The following is a 25,203-nucleotide window of genomic DNA, read 5'->3' on the forward strand; positions in this document are numbered from 1 at the left end:
TAAGCATTTGCAAATTACAATACGTACTGACAAAATCTAATATAAGAACGTGACATCTAGAATTATATCATTTTCAACAGACCTTTAATTATATAACATCATATTGATATGGTACAGTCATAAGTTCTTAATATTTTGGTATATTTGTTTGCATTATTGTATATATTGAAATTATTTAATTAAGAGCATGTATAGTTATACCAAATAATAAATGGCTAAGACAGTAGTTAATATTAGCACTGAATGTGTTACTTCATTTAAAAACGTGTGGACCGTAAAACTGTTATAACATTACAGACAATTATGTTTTTATTTAACTAGTAAAAAATTTTCAATTTTATTTTTTTTTATAGGAAATTGCCTTTATAAAGATGATTACGTAAGTTTTTTTAGTATCAGCCAATTCGTGTAGCTACAATTAGTACTGTTGCGTATTGCTGCGTCTTATATAACGGATAATACATTTGCTGATGTTTACACTGGAGGAAATATCGGCGGATTTAGTAATTGATAATAATTTAGACAACAGGAAGGATCGTGGACAGAACATAATTACTTATAAAATTTTATTTACAGGTTGCGATGTATATATATATAATATATATGATATGGACATATAATAATAATAATTAATATTGGCAAGAAAATAAATACAAATACAAATATTCTGTATTGGATAGATTTGTATGTTTTGTACTTGTTAATATTAGTTTGTATATTAACCTTGACAAGAATATGACTTGAGTTTCATTTCTCTTTTCGTTGTTGTTTATAAATATTTAAATAATTAATGGGGGAGGGGTAGTGTCAATAACAAAAGGGTGACAGAAGAGAAATAAACGTTAAAACAAAACAAAAAAAATAAAAAAAAAACAAATTGTTTATACGCAGAGTAAACAAAACAAAAAACCACCGAAGTTTGGAGGAGGGAATATTACGTGTACGTTTTGGTCACACTAGGGTTGATAATTCATGCGGGGAGTTTGTTGTAGCGACGCTACTCAAGTCCAGGGTGGCTGTGGGCATACCAGGGCTGACACTGCCGCTAGCCTCGCGCGGATGCGAGTACTTCATGTTGTCGGTCGTCGGCGGAGTCGTCGTCGAGGGCCTCAGGATGTAAGGACACGGACCGTTGCCCAGGATGGCAGCGGCGGGCGGTGATCCTGCGACCGTCGAATGCAGAAATCCCACGCTGTAGTTGCTGACGTGCGACTGGTTCAGGTTTAGGGCCGCCGCCGGCGCCGAGATGTTATGGAAGGAGTTGTGGACGGAATGCTCTTGCTGCAAGGCCAGCTCCTTCACGGCGTTCGTCTTCTCCCTCTGCCAAATGAACACATTGTGGACCATAGCGCATCCGCAGAAGACGATGCCCAACCCGATGAACACGCTGGTCACGATGGCTGGTGTAGAGTGGAACTGTATGAACGTGTACAGGATTATACCTGGAAAATGATTAGGGGTCACCCCCTTTAGTTAGTACTCGTGTTCTCTGCCCGCCCCCCCACGTCTATCTTTCTAGCTAGCTGCGGCGAGAAAAAAACCTTTCGGGTCTTCAATACGCACCAGTTAAGAACACAGGTATGGAAATAAAGAACCCTCCGACCGCACACACCCGGCTCACGGACGACTTCTGTAAATACTTGTTGGTTCTAAAAAGTACAACTTCCATGAATCTAACAACACATTAGTAGCACAGTCACATTTCATTTTTGGTTTGTTTATTTGTTTTTGGAACAGCTGAAAACTACAACAAAACCATACTCATACCAAACACATTTCAAATTTTTACATAGTTCATAATTAATTTATAGATAAATTCTAATTCACACTAAATCATTTTCAATTCATCAGTATCAAAATTTATTGTATAATAACATATATATTTGGTAATTTTACTTTCCATATCTACTATACAAATATTGATATACTAATGCATAAGAAAATTCAACAACTTATCGTCAGATGAGATTTGTGAATATTTGTTCAAAGTTTATCAATGTTTACTGAAACTGAATGTTTGACTTACCAGAAATATTATTGTCATAATGTGCTAAGATTAAATATTGAAATACTACTGCAGATGAAAATTCAACTACTTATCGTCAGATGAAATTTGTGAATATTTGTTTAAAGCTTATCAATGTTTACTGAAACTGAATATTTTACTGAAATTGAAACTTTTTGTCATTCAAATTAAATGGCCTTCCGTTAAACCATTAAGTTTCTACCAAATTTTTCTAATTGATATTTGATTAATTAATTAATAATAAGCATACAAATTGTTAGATATCCATACTTGAATTCAATCTAATATCGAATAATTAAGAAAAACAAATTTTGATTAAGTTAAGTTAATTAAATTATTCATAAAAATAAACTTTGAATGTAGAAAATAAACCATATTAAATTTACAAATAAATTGCTTTTATTTGATTCGTTTACAACAGTTGAACCATTTCTGCCGTGGTCTCACTATAACATTGCAGTAAAGCGGTCAAAGGTTGGCCAGATATGTTCAGAATTTAAGTGGGAAGCCAGACGTCGATATATGGTATGCTCTTATAATTCTTGCAAAAATCTTATTTTTTATACCTTTACTTTACTTTAGTTTTGTTTTTATATACGTTTTGTTTAATATATACTCAATAAATATTTTATATCGAAACACAATTTGGCGTCTCTGGTTGATAGTTAACCGAAGTGTATCTAAAATAGAATTTGGATGAATTATCTGTACTCTTTGCCAACTCAGGATAAATAAAATTACACTCTAGTCAAAAAGAGACGATTTACAAGTGTTAACACAATCACACAACATATCGATTTAATTTACAATTTGTGGACTTAATTTTTTTTATAACACCATATTATATAATTTTTCTAAGCATGTAAAGAATATATGTCTTTATGACCTTCCGTTGTTATTTAGTTTTTTTTTTTACTGTTTTATAATCTGTGACCTCAATTATATCGTAGATTTATTGTTGAAGCATTAAAATTTATCACAATCCCATTTTTGTATACTTCATTGTGATCAGAGACAAATAATTAGAATATTTTTTTAACATAATAATGTTATACATAAGAACACCAAATGCTACTTCTCAAGAAAACTAAATGAATTAAAATATATTTTCGTTGTCCCAATTAATATCAATATACGCATACAAATTTGTATACAAAAAAATAATATTAACATTGTTGTTATGTAATATTGGAAATATTTTTTTTTTTGAATCTTTTTATTTTATGAAGATTTTGATTACTTAATTGTATAGAAGAAACTTGGCATTTCAGTGACAACAAAATTATTTAAAATGTAACTTTTTCAGTCCGAAAATTTTCGAGATTTTAATGATGTGTAACTGCAATGAATCTATTTTAGCGTTGTATAATTTCCTAATGGTTAAAAGCTTTACTGAACTGCATCGCTGAAGTCACGAGACACAAAAGGTTTTTCTTTAAATTGGACAACGACTTCTATGACTTAAGATATGTTTGTCCTGTAAATATTTAGTTGTTCTACTAAAATACCACCCTATTTATACCAAATTGTAGTGGTTATTCATGTAAGTAGTTATGTTGTTCTGAAACTTCAGTTGATGTTTATTTTTATTATAGTCCGAAGTAGGTTTGTAACGTTGCAATTGCACACATCCAATCATTTCGCATATTTTTAAATGAATCAACTTACAATAAATTTTGATATTAGTATGTCTATAATGGTACCACATTCTGCACTACCCACAGACGTTGTTCACACTCACTGTTATTCCATAAGATAAAAAAAAAACTAAATAAAACAAAAAGAATTAATTAAATTCTAAAATTAAAAAAAAAAACAGAATTGAATCATGTTACACAACATATTGATTTACATATTTATTCACTTCTATCCATGTAGTGCTAATAATTGCATTTTTAATTCGGTCTTGGATGAATTCGATCGAGCTGCAATAATTATGAATACCGTTCGATTCAATTCAAATTAGTCAAAGTTGCATTAATATTCATGTTGTTGTTGTTTTTTTGTATTCTAATTAAGAACTGAATGAGCGAGCAACAATAGCATGCGCGAAGAGAAACGTTACGCAAGGTGTAACGATTAGGGCGTTGATGATGGTAACGGTTTTCACTCGGCTGTTGGCTAGGTATAAAACATGAATAAGTGTGCACCTGCCATGGCAGATAATAAAGACGAGCTCTGGATTCACTGGATGGCACCCATTTAGATGTTATCCGTCGCGCTCCGAGGCGCAGCAGCAAGCGGTGTGCAGTGCACACACAGCTCGCAACTCGTTTTTTCTTTTGGTATTTCAATGCAGGTGCACGTATTTCATTTAGCCGGCCATCGGTCATTACTTTTGAGCTGGGCACGAGCTGTCAACGGGCAATAACCGATTCCAAAATATTACAATATTTTTAATTGCTATTATAATAAATACACAACTTTCTGTTCCACAAAATTAACAGACAAATATTTTTAATAGTACTGCAGCTTCACTCACAAAACACTCCTTTTTTCTGTTATTCAACGGAAATTAACTGATTCCATAAATATTGCAATATTTTTATTTGTTTCATACTAAAATTTCTACTGCTTCAATATTTTCGAAAAAATATTTTTTAGCAAATGTAATCGAATTTTCTCTATATTCATAAACGTATGTTCAAAGTCAATAGAAAATAATTATTTATATATAAAAATTGATGATTGAAAACTATATACACTTCAAAATGTATCTCAAGTGTATTTCCACATTCTTTAATAAACCATTATTGAACTGGTCTTATTGAAATGTTTATTTTATTAGACTGGAGTACTTAAATTTAACTGCCCCGAATATATATTTAGTATTTGGTGATAAATATCAATGTTCTTGATTTTAATTGGTTTTCTTGGTTTTATATAATAAATGAATATATTTTAACCATTTAAATATTTGAAATATAAGATTTGGAAATAATCATAAATTGTTACTGTTGGTCTATATATGATGTATTAATTTATGGTCTCACAATGTTATGTTTGTGATAACGTATGAACTTGGGCACTTAAAATATTGACTTTTCATTCACACTTGTAGTTGATTATCGTTTTGGTAGTATATTGACACGTTTTGATAATTTACATAGTTAGTTTGGTAATGCATATGGTTTTGTTTAGATTTTCGGAGCGAGAGAGCGTACCAAAAAGGTATGTAGGTAGGTGTGGGTGGGCTGGCAGGTACTGGATGGGTTGGTAAATGGTATGAAAAGTAGTTTGGTTGGTGGTACATTGATTGATGTATTTACCTATCGTTTCCGCCGTGCGGGCTTTTGACGAGCTTGACGGCGAATAGGAATTGAATGGCGCACACCAAAAGGCAGCAGAGATTGAGCGAGAGTGTCAGAGCACAGAGTGCTAAGGTGACTTCGTATACGACAACGTATTCTTCGGCGGTAATTACAGTTAGTTGTTCGGCCCGCAACAGCTCCCGTATATCGCTAGCAGTAACTGGTGATATTTTCAAGAGAAATATTAGAGACAACAAGGCTAGAAGCAAACTAACTAAACATAGTAATCCCAAACTAACTAACATTTCCTTGACGCCTACTTGCTTAGACTTTGCAATAAACTTGTTGACGGGGCCCTGAGGACGAGGCCTAGAGATGTTGAGGCCACCGTTCGCCGCAGCCTTGGCGTACACCGAGTGCTTGGAGGTGTCCAGCAGGCTCTGCGGCAACTGGGACACATTCAATGGGTACTGCTGTTGTTGCCGTATGGATGACATGTTATTAGCGGCAGCGGGCATTCGGTACCTGTGCGACGATTGCTCGTGCCGCGGTTCCATCACCATTGAACTATCTGGTCGAGAACCGCGAGTACCACCGACCCCTCCATTGGCATTCAACATGTGCTTCAGCATCTCCACGCCAATTTATTACATGCATTTGCACGCCACTGTTACAGTAAATACATTTGTACCGATGATTCGTATCAGTTACATATTCCTTATACATATTTAGCCCCATACATGTTTGTTAGTTAGCGAGGAATCTTCGGCGTCGCATGTCCGCCACCCCTAGGCGCAATCATCTTCTGCCTCTTTTTCTCATCGAGATCCACGGAATTGAACTGTCGCGACCTGGAAGTAGAGGAATAAGAGGATCGCCTTTAAACATAAAATTGGGATAACTGGGGAGCACAAGAAACGCGGCTTTGGGGTTTAGTGAGTACGGCTACAACTGCCGTAAAGATTCGAGCACCTGTTTTCGAATATTCCAACCATCGCCAAGGTGATTATCCTTCTCAGAGGCGGGAATAACGAAAGTACACACATACATTACAGAAACGCGACGTCCTCATCGCCGGACTCGGATTTCGGTTTCAATTCCGTCAATGGGAGTGAACGATCATGATTATTTTGTATTAGCGTATGGGATATGTCAGGGATCAAATATTTAAAGGTATTTTCTATTTATTTCTATACTTTTCTCCCTGTTGAGATGATAGATTTGATCGGCAATGCGCTATGGGATACACACATATATATTATACATATATATATATATAAGCGGTCGTAAAACCGCTGGTTCCCAGGGAGTTTGTTTACCTGAGCAGGTAGAGATAAATATGATACGTGGCTGATGTACACAATTCCGTTCAAACAGATTTTAGCAGTTTGCACTTGGAACCAACTTGTCACCTCATCACAGATAAGCACCCCTACCACCGCACTGACGGTACCAGAAACATTAAAAGCACGACACTTTCGGTCAAGAGTGTGCGTACGCACTGCTGTTTAGGTACGACCTGAGTAGAACACTCGTTACTAAACCGACAAATTTACTCACATTTTTGTAACGGCGAGTACGAGGGCAACGCGTAGTCGATCTACCGATTCCAGCGCGCCCAATGGACTACTTCAAGAACCATTACTGGTTCCCACTACTCGCTCGAGTACCCACCAGTACCTACTGGTGGTATGGTACCCACTCGACCATCACACTGTTTTTTTTTTGTAATTAAAGCGCGCACAGCCACACTCAAACATACGCACAGTTCAGACGAAATTCCAGGAGAATGCGTTTGTTTTTATTTTTATTATTTATTTTAAGGTGGAATGCTACATATCATATGTATAAATTAACTTAAAACACATCGATAACAGTTATTACAAAGATCGCTATTACTTCTGGTTGTAATGCATCTTTTCAATTAATTTGTTTTTTTTTTGTTTGTTAAAATAACTTTAAAAGAAATAAAATTCAGTGCCTACTATATATCAATATCATATAACACACAACAAAAAATATATATACAAATAAACCTTAAAATGGGCATAAACAAATTCATATTTTTCTTTAGAGAAGAGTTATAGTGACTATTCTTAGATTACGCCATCTGTAGTAGTCATAGTTTACAAATCTCTCTAATCATTCACCCACAACACCTTGATAAAATATTTATTATGGGATATAGAAATATATAGCGTTATACTCAAACGGGCCGCGTACAACTATTATATATGCATATTATATAAGATACATCATACACACATACGAGGATGCACTAATCGCGGGTATTTGGATAAGAACAACGAAACATTCATATATTTTTTGGCTCGATTTTTCATTAATTTTTTTTTATATACTTTCAAAACATACTGTAGTTTCAATCAAGACGAAGAAATTTTGTCTTAGGAAATAAAGTTACATTCTGGTTTGCACAGGAGCAACGCAAACGGAAATCAACACAAACTTACGGTTTTTTTATTCATTTTGTTATATCTACCACCCCTTTTAAATAGAAAGTGTATATTGCGTAGATTTTACGAGCGGGGAGAAGATGGTTAGCTCATGGAGAGCTGACCGAGGGCCAAGAGCCTCTCGACTGCAGCGTTTATGTCGCCAAATGTGGCAATCAAAGCTTGCAGATTGGCCTCCCTGTTTACAAATCCCATAGCAGAGAGTTGTTCAAGCTCAGCTTGGTACCTGGTTTCGGGTGGAAGTGTGTTGTCCTGTCCCATTCCGGCTACCATCCGTGCCATGAACTAAAATATGAAAACTCGATGACTATCAAAAATTATTTCAAGTGGGAAGTAATTTTACCTCAGAGAATGAAGCGTTGTTGAAAGCAGGTGTGCTTGTAGTCGTAGAACTTGTGGTGGTTGTACTAGACGTGGTATTGCCAGTTGTTGTAGCAGGAGGTGGCGGCGGCGGCACAGTTCCAGCAGCCGGAGTTCCCAACGTGTTGACCAAATTTGGAGCAGCAGTGCGAAGGGTTTCCATGGCTTGTTGAATTTGCATGATCGCGTTAAGAGCGTCAGGATTCGTCATTAAGTTCTGAATTTCGGGGTTCTGCATTTGCTGTGTCAATGTAGGAATCATTGAACGCATTTGCTCTTGGTACATCGAATTACCACTGTAAAGCGGATTTTCGGTGACAAGCAAGTTTGCGATATTGGGATCGGCAGCTGCAGCTTGCATCAAAGACTGTGTGTAAGGTGCCTGGAGCATATTAGAAATCAATCTCGGATTTTCAGACATTTGCTGAATCAAACTACGCATGGGTGCATTATTCAAAACACCAGCAGCCGGACGGCTAGCGGGAGTTGTTTCCGGAGCAGAAGATTGTCTGCTGGACCATGGATTTGGTAGAGGTTCACGGTTTTCCGTCCCTTGTTGCGGATTAGCTCCAGTTGTAGAGTTCATAAGACCAGCAAACGGATTTCTGCTGAACTGATCAATAGTTGCGTTCAGCATAGGCTCCTGGATGTCCCTGTACATCCTTTGCAACGCGTTGTAGCCGCCTGGAATGCTCTCCAGGTTGCTAATGGCACGATCATTACTCCTGATAAGTTCCTGGAACATTGACGGATTACGCGCCAACTCCATTGTTTGTCTAAGCAATCCAGGATTGTTTAGCATGTGATTAATTTCAGGGTTCCTTTCCATCAATTCCTGCATCTGTGGATTGCTTGAGATAAGAGTTCTCATATTATCTGGATCACTCATTAATCTCTGTACAAGAGGATTATCAAGGATCTGCCTTAATAGATCTGGGTCACCTAAGATTTCAGACTGTAAGCGGTTCTGCAAATCTGTGAAGTTTGGAGAACTCATTCCCAGGGATTCAAGTCCAGCCAGACCACCAATGCTACCCAGATTGAATGGTGTAGCATTAACATCAGCTGAAATTATAAATCAATACTAGTTGTTACAATGGTTATTATGTTGTATGCTTATTTACCAGGTGCACGTTGTGGACCAGTGCTAGTTGGACGAGTTGCAGCTTTGATAACCAGATGGATAGTCAAACCATCTTTAATGTTTTGGGACTGCAGAGTCTCTGGATCCTTCAGTATTCTGCCAGCAAAGATCAAGCATAACTGCTCAACATCAGCACCAAATTTTGCAGAAACCAATGCTTTGAACTGTAATCAATTGGATAATTATGGGGGTAGTCCTTAATTAGGGTTTCCAGTGGGTGCACTCACCTCCAACACTGTAGCCTTCTCATCAATCTGGAAGACCTCTTTCTCTGTGGGCGTTTTCACAGTCACAGAGATCTTCTTGACAACAGTTGTCTCCTCTTTAGCTGGGACCTCTTGTTTTTCAGTTTCAGGTTTCTGCTTTTCGTCCGCCATGTTACTATAGGGGAATGACTAAGTTAGTTTTTTTTTCGCAAGCTAGTCCCGCCGATTTGCATACAGTACATGGGAAAAGTACAAAATGATAATTGTCTTACCTTGAGTGAGGCGCGTTTACTATGTAGGAGCGTCACAGTCAAACAAATTTCAACTACTTCCAGTACAAGTGAGTACAGGTCTATTCAATCACAACATAATATTACGTTCGCATTTAGAACACTATTATACTGACATGAAGTTGCCACAATCAAAACTTCTTTGTCATATATGAATGCACTGTTGCCATCGTTCCTCACACATAATGCATTTCCTGATTATACAACTCAACAACCATGTCTGATCCACCAGTTTTCTACCACTATATCGTCAAATAATATTACTTGGAATCCTTTGAATTTGTATATTAATATTACCAAATTGTTTATACAAATTCAGAATGAAAGTATAAATAATGTATATGTTGTACTTTCTATTTTTTTCTTTTGTAGATGTGAGGAAACCTTACATAGGGACTACGGATGTAGTCGTGGTACTGTGGGATTTTTACCGCACTAAAACTTCTTCCGTTCTTCCCCAGCATGCAGGACCTGTATAACTATACTATTCTTCGATGATGATTGTCTTTGCCTCTCTGGCACTTCCCCTACATCATGTTAATGCTATCCTCGTAGGCCCTCTGCAGCCATCGCTCGTATTCTTCTTTGCTTAGTAGCACCTCTGATATGTACGCCGCTACAATATCCCAGCTCTTCGCACTCTTCAGCATTTCACTGATAATATTTTCTGGCACTAGCAGGACTCCCAATTCTGCCTCCGCCTTGTGCTTCCTTCCAACCCATCTGCAGCATCTAAAAAGCGTGTGCTCAGGGCTATCGTCCTCCTCACAGTACCAGCACCTTTCATCCTCCTTCTTCGCGAAGAAGTGCAGGTACTTGCCAAAGCATCCATGGCCGGATAGCGCCTGGCACAGGTGAAATGTTGTTTTACCGTGCTTTCTGCTTAACTAAGGCTCTATTTGAGGGATTAGGCGCCAAGCACTTTCTAATTTAGGATGTTATAAAAGCAAATAATATCAAAGAAGCTTTTACATTTTTCTTCTTAACTTTCAGATTTTGATATTATCTGTAAGAATTATATACCAAATACAAATTCACATGAATATTCTATATTTAATTCATATTTCGATTTGTAATTAAATAAACTATTATAATTCTGCACGTTTTGTTCATTATTTACATACATAAAGTGGTATATTTAAGTCTGCAGATCACTTGAATAAAATATGTTTAGAAATAATTTAGAGACTATTTCAAATGTTGAAATCTAAATTTAAATGATGATCATGGAAGATTTGTCACGAAATAATTTGGCAGTAGCAACTTATGTTTATCAAATATTTGCTACTCAGAAGTATTAAATAGAATTAGATTTATAAAAAAAAGTATATGCAATGAATCAACCATGAACATTTTCTTATATCATTTGCAAAATATTAAACTTATGTATTAATGCTTTTATAAATTATAATAAACTTTTTACTGGTTCAGTATTTTAGGTAAAGTATATTCTAGGTAGATGTTTCTTAGAATCGTCCTTTCATCTTCATATTATTGTATTAATTTGTACAATAGACCAAAAACTTTCTACCTGAACACATAACCATTATGTATTTTCAGAAACATCAGTACATTTTCATGTTAACGTTCATCTATATTATAATAATATTATTTGTTTCTATAAACATCTGTTCCCGAAGATTTTATATATAAAGCTTTAAAACGTTAATCCCAGGAGTCGGGATTATTAAAAGCAGCTATTTAGCATTTGTTCTATATTGTTAATTTACATGGTATTATGAAATAAAAATATTATGTTGGATCTACCAATGTACTTAGATAAATATTACAGTTCAAATACAATTTAATATTTGTTGAAAGACATAGTTTAGTTATGGAAATAAGAAAATTATAATGAAACAAAAGTGCCTTAAAAATAAAGCTGAAAAAGACAAGGGTAAAAATGAAAATGTACGAGGTATGGGAAGTACCAATTTATTAATATGCTAAAAATATATTATATATATTAAATATTCACTATAATGAAATATTGCACAGTCACAGTATTAATTAATTCTATATAAAGAAAGAATAAGCGAATGGATTAGAATCTAGTTAAGTCAGAAACGAACAGTGTCATAGTGGAATTATAATTATTTACATTTTGTATGGTTAATATGAATATATTTATATATATAATATAATCTCATCAACAAATTTTGAGTAATTTAAATTGAGCCTCGAATAAGACAACCATAAAATCGAATATACATATGTCCTTATTATCCATCTTTATTCTTTACAACTAACCTAAAACATTGATCTAAGATCTATTTCATTATAATAACTATAATTACTTCTCATCCTTCTCTCTATATCCACCACTTTGTTTCTATTTTGTTTTTGTTTCATTTTTTTTATTCAAATTCAATTATGAATACGATAATTTAGTGGTACCCTAATAATAATGTTGGAAAAGAAAACCTAAACGACAAAACAATAATCTCGTAACATAGGAATGTAGATAAATATATTCACAGTCATATTTCTTTGGCAAATTTGTTTCCAGCTGGGCTGTAAAACTAATCTTAAAATATTCATATTTTCCATTACATCTTATATATATTTTTTTCTGTTTCTTCTACTGCTTACATTTCATATTTTTTTTGTCTGCAAGAGGTTTTTGATATCAAGAAACGAAATGTATTTTTGCTTAAAATCCGTATTTTATACGATCATGCATGGGAACAAATAACAATTCAACAAAGAAAATGGAAGCCATCGGTATTATTAGATTCGTAAGAATTTTCACTCATCATTATTGCAAATCTTTGTTCTGTCCCTTCCTCGTATAGATATAGTAGATATATGTATGCACGGATACCGAAAATTACCAAAAATATTCTAATTTCTAATTTCACAATTATTAGATATCAAAATATTTGTTATATCTTTTGCATATCGTATTACCTTAGTATTTCTGGAATGTCGATATCTAGATCTGTATTATATTTTATCTCTTCTATACTCTCGAATGTTCCTTTCAATAATAAAAACCGCAAACGAAAACGGGTAAAACCGAACTGAAAGAAACTGAATTTATCACAACAATTGTGCAATAACTGGTTGTATGAGACACATATGTTCGGCGCCACGTATGGGCAATCCGTTCAAGGAGAAGTGTCTGATCATCTCTGGTATTGAGCCGAACGGCTTGCTAAATTGGCCAAGGATGAAGGCGTTGCTTCCGTCCGTGTCGTCCCTTTGTATCCTCATATGCATAAAACCCCTGGCGCTTCTGCAAACACTGCATTATTAAACCCAAGTCATAGACAAAGTTCAGAAACTTACTTCAATGACAACGAGTAATCCTGCTTGGTAGACTCACTGTTCCTCACCAGAAAACTTCCCTCTCGCAGTAAACGTAACACATTCTCTGCTTCTACTCGTGTTATAGCTCCATGGAACCATCTATAAAAGTAACACAGTGCATAAACATTAAATTCTATTTAAAATACTATATAATAATCATTATTTACATGTTACCTACAGAATTATAATAATATTATTTTTTAATGATATATCACGATAGTTATTAAAAACTATTAAAAGCTATTTATGGAACAAGGAATAGTCTTATTAGTTAAGGAATATACACAGTGTTAATAAAATAAAAATGAAATAGATAATATATCTAATTTCTAAAATACTGCATTTTCTTAAAAATTAGAGGCAATGATAAAAATCAATAAGTTTATATTATAAAGTTGATAAACTATTCCATAAATGATAGAATTATTTAAATTATTAAAAATATGAGAATAAAATAATTGAGTTTTATACATCAACTTTATATTTTAATTGTTATGTTGGGAGGTACAGCCATTAAATTAAAATTGTTAGGTGTAAAGAACATAGAGTATTACGTGTACATACTGAACTGAGTAACATTAAGATAACTGTTTTATTTTTAGAATAAAATGCCTTGCACTCGGTTAACCTTGGAAACACTGTTACTTTGACTTGTTTCCTAGTGTAGCTTTATTATTATATATAAATAATATGTGTATACTTTTACTAACCCTTGCTTTTCCAGTGGTAAATTTATGTCGATTAGTTCATGTTTTGTAGGACTTTTGATATTTAAGTTTAAGCCCATTCCGATCAGCGACAGACCGAGACCGGGCTTCTTCTTCTGGGTTCCCATATCCGTTAAATTCAGCGTCAATTTCGGTCGGAAACTGAGCGCTAAAATGTAACGAGCAATTAGCAGACGATCTAAGTTTATCGCAGTAGCACCTACTTTGAACGTCTGGGTCAACGACACTCTGGCTGGAAGACGCTTGGGAAACACTCGTTTCTTTGGTAGACTGTTGGATTCGAAGCCGCCTCCTTAACTTTGGCATATCAAATGGCAGATCGCCAAAATCGATTGACGTGGCGCTGCCTGAAGTACAAGCCTCTTGGGCCATGATCCGTCGTCGACGTAATTTCGGCATGTCGAAGGGCAGATCAGAGAAATCTGTCTGCGTTGGCACGGAGATCTCACCGATGGCGAATCTAGACTTATGGCCTTCGCGTGATTGGATTGAGATCCCGCTGTCCGAGCCTTGAATCTCCGGGTCGCCGCTATGGAAGCCCAAGTTTAGTAAATTCTTGTTCTGTGGAAGCCTTCTGCGCGGCTTCGACGTTTCGATCATGACCACTTCTTCGGGTGAGCACTTTTGCGAGTTGTTATTGCGATTGTTATCCGACATCTCGGATACTGGCTCCTGTGAAGACTTGTCTGATATAGGACTGAGTATGTGTAGCTTATTCTGCCCATGGAACACAGTGCTTTGGGCCACTAGGAAGTTGTTGGCGGCTCCAGAGTCGGAGTCGTGTGAGCTCAAGGACGAAGAGTTGCGACTTTCGGTGCTCGTAGTACTCCGATTTCCTTCGCTAGTACTACTCTTGATGCTCTCCATGCTGCCGCCGCTGCTACTTGTTGTCATACTCTCGGTGCTGGAGTACTTGTGTCTTCTTCGGCGTGATTTGAACTCCAGGATCGTACCCTTTCCGTTCTTGGCGCGTTTAAAGAGCAGCAGGTCCTTGCGGGGCCTGTCCTTAATTTCGAGAACGCGGTTGTCCTTAGTGAGCGAGGAGTCCTGGATCTGATGGGGAAGTTGAATGTCGAAAGTACTGCTGCTACTAGTCGGCGAGCAGCCGCGTAATGACTTAATGGGTAGGTGTAAATTCTTCAAGCGGGCCTTGGAATGCGAGGGGAGATTGGGTGCACTACGAATGCTGTTCATGATGGATTCTTTGCCGTGGAATTTTGTTGGCAGCGGGGCCGTGGACGGAGGGGATGGGGTGTAACCGCGAAGTGGCAGAGAAGCCCCTTCTGTAGGCAAATGCATTGTTTCCAACTTTTGGGCTAGCGCGGTGAGGACGGGAACGTCCTCTATGTTGGATTTAGAAGAGTACTGCGAGGCGACCTTCCTCCGACTTTCATGATCTCTTGCGCTTCCGAATTCGACCAGCACCGGGTGGTTGGTCACCTTTTCTATCTCATCCAAATCGTCGTCGGACTTGCTGATCCGACAGTCGAAAGCGGTCTCGTAAACATGCCTCTGGCGACTCATCTCGTCTTCTAAGGCATCGTCGCCATCCACACAAGCGCATGGGGACTCGATGTTTAATCGATCGGCCTGCTCCTGAATGATGCCGGCATCGCTTTTCCTGTATCTGTCATGTGCTAATTGGTACTTGCCTCTCGGCCTGTTCGATTTTTCCGACTGGCTATCCAAGCTTTTCCTGTATTTCTTGTGATAGCTACTCCACGATTTCTGATTCGATTTCTTCCGCTCTTCGCTCCCCTGCCGATCGAACGTCGGCTTTCCGGGATTATGCTCGGACCTGACGTTCTCGCAATATTTCGAGGTGGTCGGTTTGGAGGGCGATTCCAGCGACGCCCGCGGCTTATATAAATCGGAATAATAATAGGGCGAAGGGTGACGTTTTATATCGGCACGGATGGGCGACTGTACGTTCACCAATGGCAATATCGCTTCGGCTATGCTATCAGGGGAGTTCAGCTCTAGTGGAGTTTGAGAGACAGTAACCTGATGCCTGAAAAACTCCTCATCGGATGACGGTTCCGAGGATCCATCTGCGAGCAGGGAGATACCATAATAATATTTACATCCTAAGCACAATGAAATTAAGGGAGAACTTATTAACGGGCACTTTAAAATTGGCCCCAACGTCCCTGACGCAATCTATCTATCTCCATCTCGGAGTGATATTGCATGCCGACGTGTGTGACAAATTCAATTAGCCCGATAATAACGAGAGGGTGGTTCTGCGGAGAAACTGCCTCGGGATTAGAGTTTCAGAGCCGGCAATTCCCAGGAATTTCATATCCTCAATGTACTGGAAAATTGTCGTCGTATATTTTCATACCCATAGTATTATATTTTCGTATAAACCTTAAAGGAACATATTTCTACTTTCCTCTCCACATAATCCAAGGGTTCAAATTATTGATTTATTTCTTATATGAGAATTTAAGCTTTCTATTTATTATATTACTTATATTACTCACCAGTTTTACTATTGTTATTATGTGATTATGTCAATAATCACAGAACTTAAATCACAATTACATAATTTTACAAATCTGAGTAAAAATTTAAAATTTTCGGTTGAGGTAATTTCAATTTTCAGTTTTTTTCAATATAACTAACAAAACAAATGTTAAACAGCAATACCAAACTAACGTTTTTGGGGTGGATTTATTGTTGAACGTCAAAGAAACAGCATGAATCTATACGTACAATGAAATCCAATTTCCATTTATCGAGAAGATAAAAACGCAGGGGAAAAATCGAAACTCTGGTCAGGATTTGGTGGGTGCTGAGAGCGGATATCGAACGCAATTTCCGTTTGAATTACCTGTGGTGTACGGCTGCGAATATTCGCGGTCCGGACTGGTGAGGCATTTTTGGTCTGCCTCCTCCTCACTGAATTGCTGCCTGGAATCCCTTGGCGTCGAGTACGTCTCTAAGATCTCGACCTGCAGTCGACAAAAGGAATGGAATAATACAAAAAATAAAAATAAATATATAATACCGAATACCAAAGCGCATTGAACATGCATGACATAAGGGTGGAAAAGCTAGGGGGGTGATATTTACATTTAGATCGGCTTCGCTGCGATACTCCAATACCTTCTCTTCATTCGGACTCGAGACGTTCCAGTCAGATAAACTGGGTACGGCAATGCTATTTGGTCTTTTCTTGCTCAGGTGGTCCACAGGTAGACTGTACTCGTCGCACACGGAGATCTGCGAAACAAGGAATTACTTGATCAGGTGTGCGCGCTCGACTTAAAGCGTCAGCCCTTAATTACAAAGAGGATCCCATAAATTTGCTGGCAGGACATTAATATATAATGTGCGGGGAACTTTTATGGTTATAGAAGATGTATGGTATAGCGCATCTACCTGGCATGCTCCACTTTTCACATGCCTAACATTTATCTTCCAGATGCGTTTTCGTTTCAATCTCACAGTTTCCTTATGCCATCCATCCTATCGGATTTCATGATATTTATTTTCCACCTAATATATCACCCAACATTTTCTAAAGCTTCTATTATATCATACAACAAATACTATTTCAAATTATTTTATTTACAGTCTATTTTGTAACAATAATAAATACAAATATATAAATACGTTTAATAACTTATATTGTCAAATTTATATGAGTAAGTATTTCATTTCATTTATCTTCTTAAACCTACAAACAAGACTCAGAACAGATATAAACAGTTTTTCTTGTAATATATATACGAAATTATTGGATTTGCATTCAAAGTAACTACATTGTAGAAAAATGTGTAAATATAGAAACGAAAAAGGATCACAAAACTCTTGTTTGTATCAAATAAACAAAGATTAACTAACTACATGATATTTTAAATTTATTCAATTCGAGACAAAATTGGTCTCAAATTCAGTTTCTCAAATTTGTTTACGATAAAATAAGTTAATTATTAAATCATTAAGATTAATGCTAATATTTCAAAAAAATAACACGCAGATTAGTGCAATTTAATTTATGTTCTAATCTTTTAAATGAGATTCTCGATAAATTTTATAAAAAATACAGTTTTAATAGTCCATTAACCTTTAGCCTTACAGTTGATAACAAATACTTTAAGATTTATGATATGCATCCATTTGAATAAGGGGTTCAATTGATCGCGATAAACAAGAAAAAAAATAGATAGTTCTAGTTGAGTTCAATGGTCATTTGAGGCATAAAAATGCTTGTAGTTGAGCGGCCAATAACGCAAAGGATTGAAATTATTAGCATTAGATTAAATTAACATGTTGGATTCATATTTTTATAAAAAAAGATGTTATATAATGTTTTGTCATTGTCAACATAACACAAAAAATGAGATAAAGATACATCAATGCCTGGGTGAGGATGAATGCATCAGGTTTAAGATTTTTCAAATAGCTCGACTCGACAATCCATCATTTAAATCCTTTCTGTATAAAAACAATGGCGAGAGCATCCAAACGGTTAGCTTAATGAAATAGGGCGGATCAAAAACGTGTTCACCTTTCCCTTTGTTGTCTGCATTCTATTATAATCATTGTGTGTAGTTCAAAGAAATATTTTCGTTTGATGGTGTAATTAAAACACGCTATTTTGATTGGATAATTGCCTTGAATGGGCCGCTGCTTTTGTGCTAGAAACTAGGTGTCCCGACATTATGGTATTTCCCACAACGTTCAAAAGGATTTACTATAATTAATAAGAACAGGGGAATTTCATTCAAATACGCAATTTCAATAAAAACAATGTGGCATCACAAGCAATATTATTGATACGAGTTTTTTTATGACCTCTATTTATTTACTAACCTCTGAAGCTTTTTGAAGTACAATTACGTTATCTATCATACAAATTAATTGGATTATCGTTGGCGTTTGAAGTGTATAGCAGATATCCGATTGGAAAATCTATATACTGATAATTCCCGGCTTTATGATGTTTCATCGAAACGTAGAACTTTTCTAATTATGAAGAATTTTAACATCAGTAGAGATTCTATAGAATTAAATAGAAGCTTCAACAAATTGGAATTAGTACTTAATCTCTAATGAATCATCTTTACAAAGCATCTCTGCTCATTGAAAATTAATTAAGGTTTTTTTCAGTTGTCTTAATTGGATAATTTTAAAATATTATATAAAGTGTAAAGAAATAGCAAATAAATAATATTTAGATGAACTATTTGCTTTGAAGATTTGAATAGAACGTGTTAGTAATTCAGTTGGACATTTCCTATCAAGGAAGCAGTATAAAACAGCGATAAAACAAAATGATGGAAGTGCTGGAAGTTATATAGAATGTCAGAAAAGTTGAGCATCATGGGAGCAACGCCGAAGTTATCTGTAAAATATTCATTTCTAGACAGGCTTGGATCTTAATGGAAAAGTACGTGAAATGTGCGGGATGCGATGGATGAGCAGAGGGGTTCGCAAATTCCAATGTCGAATCAATGAGGCAAACATTCTGAAACGTTTAGTTACATTGTGTTCGCATTGATTATTCAAACTTCGGCTCCCGCGAGACCCCCTGAAAATGAGGGACAAACGATCACGTTTAAAAACCATCCCCAAATTACTGTACAATACGTGCGTTTCATCAGCCAGAAGCGCGTGTTTGCATCAACAAATAAGGGGTAGTAGTTTTGGGTACTGATTTCAAAAGTTACATTTTCAATCAGTCGAAAAAAATGTTTAGCAGTGTTAATTTAGGACTAATATTTCGAAAAAATAAATATTATTATAAAATTATTGTATATCTTAAACGTCCGCAAAATATTTCTCATATACAAAAAGGTTAAACAACGCTAGTCTGTACTACACGAGATTAGTGAAGCGAAGTGTAAAAACACCGAGTTTTCTTCCCTGATGTAATGTAAACCCACCTATACAGCATCGCAAGGGATGAAGTATATTTAATTTTTAATTCACTCGTGCCATTTGTTTTCGAATCTAATGGGATTAGTAATACGTCCGAACCGGGGCTTTTGTGCTGATACTGGACACGCAGTAAATAGCACGTCGATTATATCATTGCATGAAGGTACATAGCTTTATATATAAATCTTCCATTCGGTTAGGTTTAATTGTATGTGTTATTTGCATATTCCGTGTCTACGTCAGTTTCATCCCCGGAACTGTTAATCATCCAAACTAGTTAGAACTTGCGTCATCCTTTCATCCGGTTGTTTTTATTATGTCGCTGAGCTATTGCGTGCGGCAAAAACCTTGCTGTTATTTTTAATATCTCACAAGGGGATTCTTTTTTTTTTGCTTCTTTTCTTTTCTGGTTAATTAAGGGGAACAATAACGAAAAACGGTCGTTGATGAATCATCCCTTTACAAAGGCATGCAATCAAGCGTTTTACTTCACTTTAATTAAGGTCGTCTGACAAAAACAAATCAGGAATTGTAATCGGTTAATGATGATGATTACGATCTACGAGGAGAATTGCGACTGGCTCGTTTGGGTAAGATATTTATTCATCTCCATACAAATGCAATTGTTCGACTTTTGTTGACTCCCAAGTCCCAGTAACTATTTTAATCCTAGGCCAACAAAGATCTCAACAAAACATTATTCTTTAGCTTTCTTTTAATTAAATTTGATATACAGTTTAAGTGCTAATTACTCTGAAAAATATGACTCTATTTCTTTAACCATTTTGTTACTTCAAGTTATAATTAAGGTCCATTTGCATTAGATTGTAAATTTCAGGCAAATTTGTGACGTCAGTGTGAGACTGCAAATTTAATAATACAGATTTCGGGCTATTATCGAATTAGACTCTAATCAAAAGATTTCTAAGGTAAGTCGTGAATAACTTAGAGAATTTGTGGCATATTAGTTTTATCGTGACGGTTAGTTAATCGTGATATTGCGTATAGTGACCGGCGTGATTGGTGGTCAAAAAGTGAAACACAAAATAGGATATCCATATTTAATTTCGGGTAAATCAGTCTATTTCTGCTATAGATAATACTGGAAGTAACAACAGTGACTAAGTTAGATAATCCGAGTGAACAACAACAAATGCAAGGTTAAAAACTCGATGGCAGACATGAACAATCCAAGCGATAGTGAAACAAAATCAATACAGAATTGTACTCTGAACCAGATGTATCATTGTCTCGGGTAGGGAGCAGCAAATGGATGGACGGATTATGCAGGCAGGCAACGGGTTCGTGCAAATGTTCGCGTCGCAATTTCAACAAGTTCCATTGGGTTCCCTAATTGGAAAAGTCCAGGGAACTATGGTTCCTGGAGGAGCGGTACCGGTAGGAAATTTTGGAGCGTACATCCTAATTGGCTTCGGAATTGCCGCCGAAGCTTTCCAGATTCTGGCTTCATTAAGACCTCGACACGGATGGGGTGGTGTAGTTTCGCCGATTGGATTATACCGTGTTTCAGTTCCAGCCGAAGAAGAAGAAGGAGAAAAAAAAAATAGATGAAGGCAAAAAAGAAAGGATAAAATTTCCGGGCGAAGGGTGGAGGAGGTGAACGGACGGGGGTGGTCCAGGGCTCGGAGTTATCAAGATTAGTGCTTTCAGCGTGCTAAGCTCCGAGGGCTTTTGTGCTCGAAATGATGTATGGCATTCATTTTGTATCGTCTGGCACCCCGCAGAAAACACCCGCTGTGTCGCGGAATCGCTTACTGCTTTTATTCATTCCGAATTCATAATAACTTTCGCACTATTAAACCAAGGGCTATAACCAACCAACCTGCCTCCACTGAAATTCAATGCCGAAAAGCTTTCTGCATGATCATCCTATTTGATTTATCCATCCGCATCGGAAAAGCTTCGCAGACGATCCACTTGAAAAACTTGCCTCATCCAAACTCTCAACCCTTTAGCTGAACGAGATGTTGTAATCGTTCACTCTCAAGTATATAAGCACAGTGAGTATCTCTTTTATTATTTCTAAATAGCTTTTAACACATACATTCTCTCCTATATCTATTCATTTGGAACTTTCGATCAATCCTCACAAAAGAAATATAGCCTTTTTAAAGCACAATATACAAATAATCTTTTCTTTGTAATAACGAACCTCTTAACAAAACATTGAAAATGGATATTTAATGTTTAAACAATTTTCAATTGATATTTCTCTCTTTTCAAGTATGTATGTTTTGTATTTTTAATTAATTAATTATAATTTATTACATATATCCACACATTATATTTACAATAATAATACTTTAATTTGAAATGAATTGTCTACTTTAGAAAATTACAGTTTAGAAATATTTTATGAACTTATAAGAAAGTTCATAAACTATAAAAAAAGGAAATTCAATTTGCAGCAACGTAAAAACAAATCATTTTCTTGCTCGTAGATTATTTTAGCATTCAGTTATGTATAGCAAAATTGTCTTCATCTTTATTACCTTTTAAATCTATAGTTATCTCAACTTTCAGCTTTTTTATTTGATTCTTTTAGCAAAGGCTTCTGGTTTGTTTTAAAACTTCTCAACTACGGTATTATTTCATGTTTATCCTACAGACTCTCAAGGAAGTACTTTCCGTGAAGCTTCTGATAGCTTTAAAAACTTTTCCTTTGATTGCAAAAAGGAAAACCGTCCTTCAAAATAAGCGAAACGACCGGAGGAATTGCTTTTTAACTGGCAGCTTGGAATTGAGTGTCTATATAACGGTGTCTCTGTAATCAAATTGCTTCGTTCCGTGATGTAAGCATATCCACTTAAAGGATCCTGCCTTTAGGAAACCCCGCATGTTACCTTTTCTTTTCAATCGTAGTCCTGTCTGAAGGTTTCCATTGGTAGTTTGCCAAGATTTAATAAAGTCGGGCATTAAATCATTGCTTAATAAATTAATCGCATTCAAATTTCCCGAAGGCAAACAAAAGGGAGCCGAGGGCAAACAGAATCGAGCAGATTAATGACTCTACACCCCTCGCACTGTCGTCTTTAATCGCGCAATAGTTCTTACTTCAGCGGTGTTTTGTTAACAAACATTGCCGTATCGATTACAAAAGTAATTTAGATGGAAGGACAATAGGACTATTGTTCTGGTGGAACGAAACAGTTTTCCCTCGTTCTCTTACTTTTTCTTCTACTTCAGCTTCTTTTATTTTTCGCTGCGGAATGGCTTGTATTGTTCGGGTGCACGAAGTCTGGACTTTCAACTTTTCTCTTTCCACCACTCTATTCTGTTCATCCTTCTCGTACCTTTTTCCCCTTTCTCGTTTGTATGTGTGCGATTTTTTCATTTCTCCGTTCAGACCATTCTTTGGTCTTCGGCGAAACTAGCAGTTAGATTCAATAGGTGAGCTTTACTTTCGGAATTGCGATGGATGAGACCGAAGGGGGATGCGAGCATGAGTTAGGGCTAACGGCCGAGAGGGAGTAAATTACGAGCTGTAATGTGATCTAGTAGCCATGTACCGGGTGTAGAACAGCGGTTACCATACGTGACCAGGGTACAGAACGACCATGATCAGATCGTGGTTTACACAAAAACTAGTATTCGAAATGTCCTGCAGGACTTGAGACACTTGTAGCCAAATATTGATACAATTAATGTTTACTATTTTTCGAGCCATGTGGATGCGATGCGATTTTGCGTACTCACCCCTAGGTTGGAAAGAGAACGAAATCCAGAATGGAGCTTTGCCGCAGCACCGGTTCATCAAGGATCCGGGACGAACTCGGGAAACGCACCTCCGAAGGTCCTGCAGACACCGCGACGTACATGCACTTAATGCCTTTTTCGGGGAAAACGTGTTTTCCCTTGTTTAGTATGGGAAGCACTGTGGAGAGAGTGAGTCATCCGCTATTTATAGAATTGTAAGCCGTGACATCAGAGGAATCCAATGGGTTTTCCGCACACGAGCTTGCGCGCCAAAGGCACACAGGATCGATTCGTCCTGGCGCAGGAGCAGCAGCAGAATTCACCCACTTTCATTCCCGCTCTGAATGAGAGCGCGGCGCTTCTTTGATGCCGCATGCAGATGTTTTATGGATCACCTCCCATTTATATCACCCATTTTGAAACATTGCCAGAGAGGATGCCATAGCTATTCTCTCTCTCACACTCAAATGCTCTCCCCCTAGAATTATCCCCGCAAAAACCTCTTCCCTTAATCATCTTTCATCTACTCTTATTGTTTTTTCAGATATATATATATTTTTTTCATCACAGAGGAATGCCGAAGCATTGGTCTGTCGAGATTGTTATTCTTAAGTTTATTTAAATTGTTTATGTGCATCTTCAATTGATGAATTGAAATTCGAGCTCGGATCAAGTAGTTTACAATTGATAAGCCTTTATAAATAGTTATGTTTATCGGAGCCAATTTGTAATCCTAGGTCGATACCCTTCCCACAAATACAAATAACAATTGGCGTCTGTGTACTTGATCATTCTTAAAATTCAGAAATACTTTGTACCATTTCCCTCGCCCGACAAAGTAAAGCCCATCAACAGGTCGTGCGTTTTTATTTATTTATATTTAGTTCTCGCGATGGGTACAAGAATGTGTGTCATGGTTTTGTCTGTCATTTCGTGTCATTATTGTTTTATGTTTTTGGGGATGTCTAGGATGTCTTTATTTGGTTCATTAGGATCGAGGGTAGTCTGTGAATTGTAATGTGGTGGTTCTAAAGTGACTGACCTTTTTTTCGAGGGTCGATACTTCATCGCCTCCGCGGACAAACCGTTCAAATTTGAAGCTGTTGGAGCGGTACAGCTCGTTGTCACACTTCTTGTTACAAAAGCGTTTGGTTAATGCCCGAGATTTGCACGATTTGCAATCCCTAACCGAATCCCAATCAATATTAAACAAGCCGCGTGTCTTTTTACTGGAGGCGGCTACGGCGACGGTGGTGGTGGTGCTGATGGGTTTGTGGGTGGCCCTGCGGCGGGACTTGCTGCGGCGTCGGCGACGTCCCTTCGCGGGGTCATCATTGTCCTTCGGTGCGGAACCGTCGGCGATCGTCCTTTTCGATAGACCAACACGTTTCAGGACCTTGTCCATATCGCCGTGGCTCGGTGCGTGGCTGCACCTTCACTGCTCCGAGAGACCAGATAGTCGAGCGATGAACACGCGCACTCCGCCACAGGGTTGACTACCCCAACTCGCTCTCGCGCGCTTCCACGCCGACAGATTGATGATAACAATCCATAAACAAAGCTTCTATACTCAAACAAACTCGCAATTAACATCGGGATGTTCCGTTGTTATCTACATGACAATTCATCATCATATTGCTCTATCAATATCACTCGTTAATTGCTTTATTAAAACGCACGATTTCTATAACGATGAAGACACAATAATCGCTTCTTTGTCTCCAGCTGGTATTATGGTGTTTCCAACCGTCTAGCAGACTGGAAGGAGTCAAAATAAAGAAGTACATTTTGAATAGCCTACAT

At 36.9% G+C, this 25,203-nt stretch overlaps 3 protein-coding genes across 5 annotated transcripts; all 3 read right to left on the reverse strand.

Annotated features, from left to right (window-relative positions):
* Positions 1-691: 691 nt before the first annotated feature.
* LOC108567091 lies at positions 692-7,003 on the reverse strand. 2 transcript variants are annotated; one of them, XM_017927346.1, is made up of 4 exons: positions 5,598-5,824; positions 5,296-5,547; positions 1,564-1,649; positions 694-1,442 (listed from the first exon to the last, which is right to left on the reverse strand). In XM_017927346.1, the coding sequence occupies exons 1-4, from the start codon at positions 5,735-5,737 to the stop codon at positions 952-954; spliced, it is 969 nt and encodes a 322-aa protein (XP_017782835.1). In that variant the 5' UTR covers positions 5,738-5,824; the 3' UTR covers positions 694-951. The 2 variants fall into 2 exon arrangements, with proteins under 2 accessions (XP_017782834.1, XP_017782835.1); XM_017927345.1 differs by having other exon boundaries at positions 692-1,442; positions 5,296-7,003.
* Positions 7,004-7,333: 330 nt separating this feature from the next.
* LOC108567090 (ubiquilin-1) lies at positions 7,334-9,894 on the reverse strand. Of its 2 annotated transcripts, none has more exons than XM_017927343.1 (5): positions 9,734-9,894; positions 9,483-9,636; positions 9,236-9,419; positions 8,095-9,176; positions 7,334-8,036 (listed from the first exon to the last, which is right to left on the reverse strand). In XM_017927343.1, exons 2-5 carry the CDS (start codon positions 9,630-9,632, stop codon positions 7,836-7,838), a joined length of 1,617 nt encoding a protein of 538 aa, XP_017782832.1. In that variant the 5' UTR covers positions 9,633-9,636; positions 9,734-9,894; the 3' UTR covers positions 7,334-7,835. The 2 variants fall into 2 exon arrangements, with proteins under 2 accessions (XP_017782832.1, XP_017782833.1); XM_017927344.1 differs by having other exon boundaries at positions 9,483-9,650.
* Positions 9,895-11,888: 1,994 nt separating this feature from the next.
* Positions 11,889-24,868, reverse strand: LOC108567100. Its single transcript, XM_017927362.1, has 7 exons — positions 24,443-24,868; positions 16,870-17,019; positions 16,628-16,748; positions 13,995-15,842; positions 13,774-13,939; positions 13,043-13,162; positions 11,889-12,989 (listed from the first exon to the last, which is right to left on the reverse strand). Exons 1-7 carry the CDS (start codon positions 24,803-24,805, stop codon positions 12,794-12,796), a joined length of 2,964 nt encoding a protein of 987 aa, XP_017782851.1. The 5' UTR covers positions 24,806-24,868; the 3' UTR covers positions 11,889-12,793.
* Between the last annotated feature and the right edge of the window lie 335 nt (positions 24,869-25,203).

This window comes from Nicrophorus vespilloides, unplaced genomic scaffold (assembly GCF_001412225.1).
Source record: "Nicrophorus vespilloides isolate i.1.1-1 unplaced genomic scaffold, Nicve_v1.0, whole genome shotgun sequence".
NCBI classification, from domain to species: Eukaryota; Metazoa; Arthropoda; class Insecta; order Coleoptera; family Silphidae; genus Nicrophorus; species Nicrophorus vespilloides.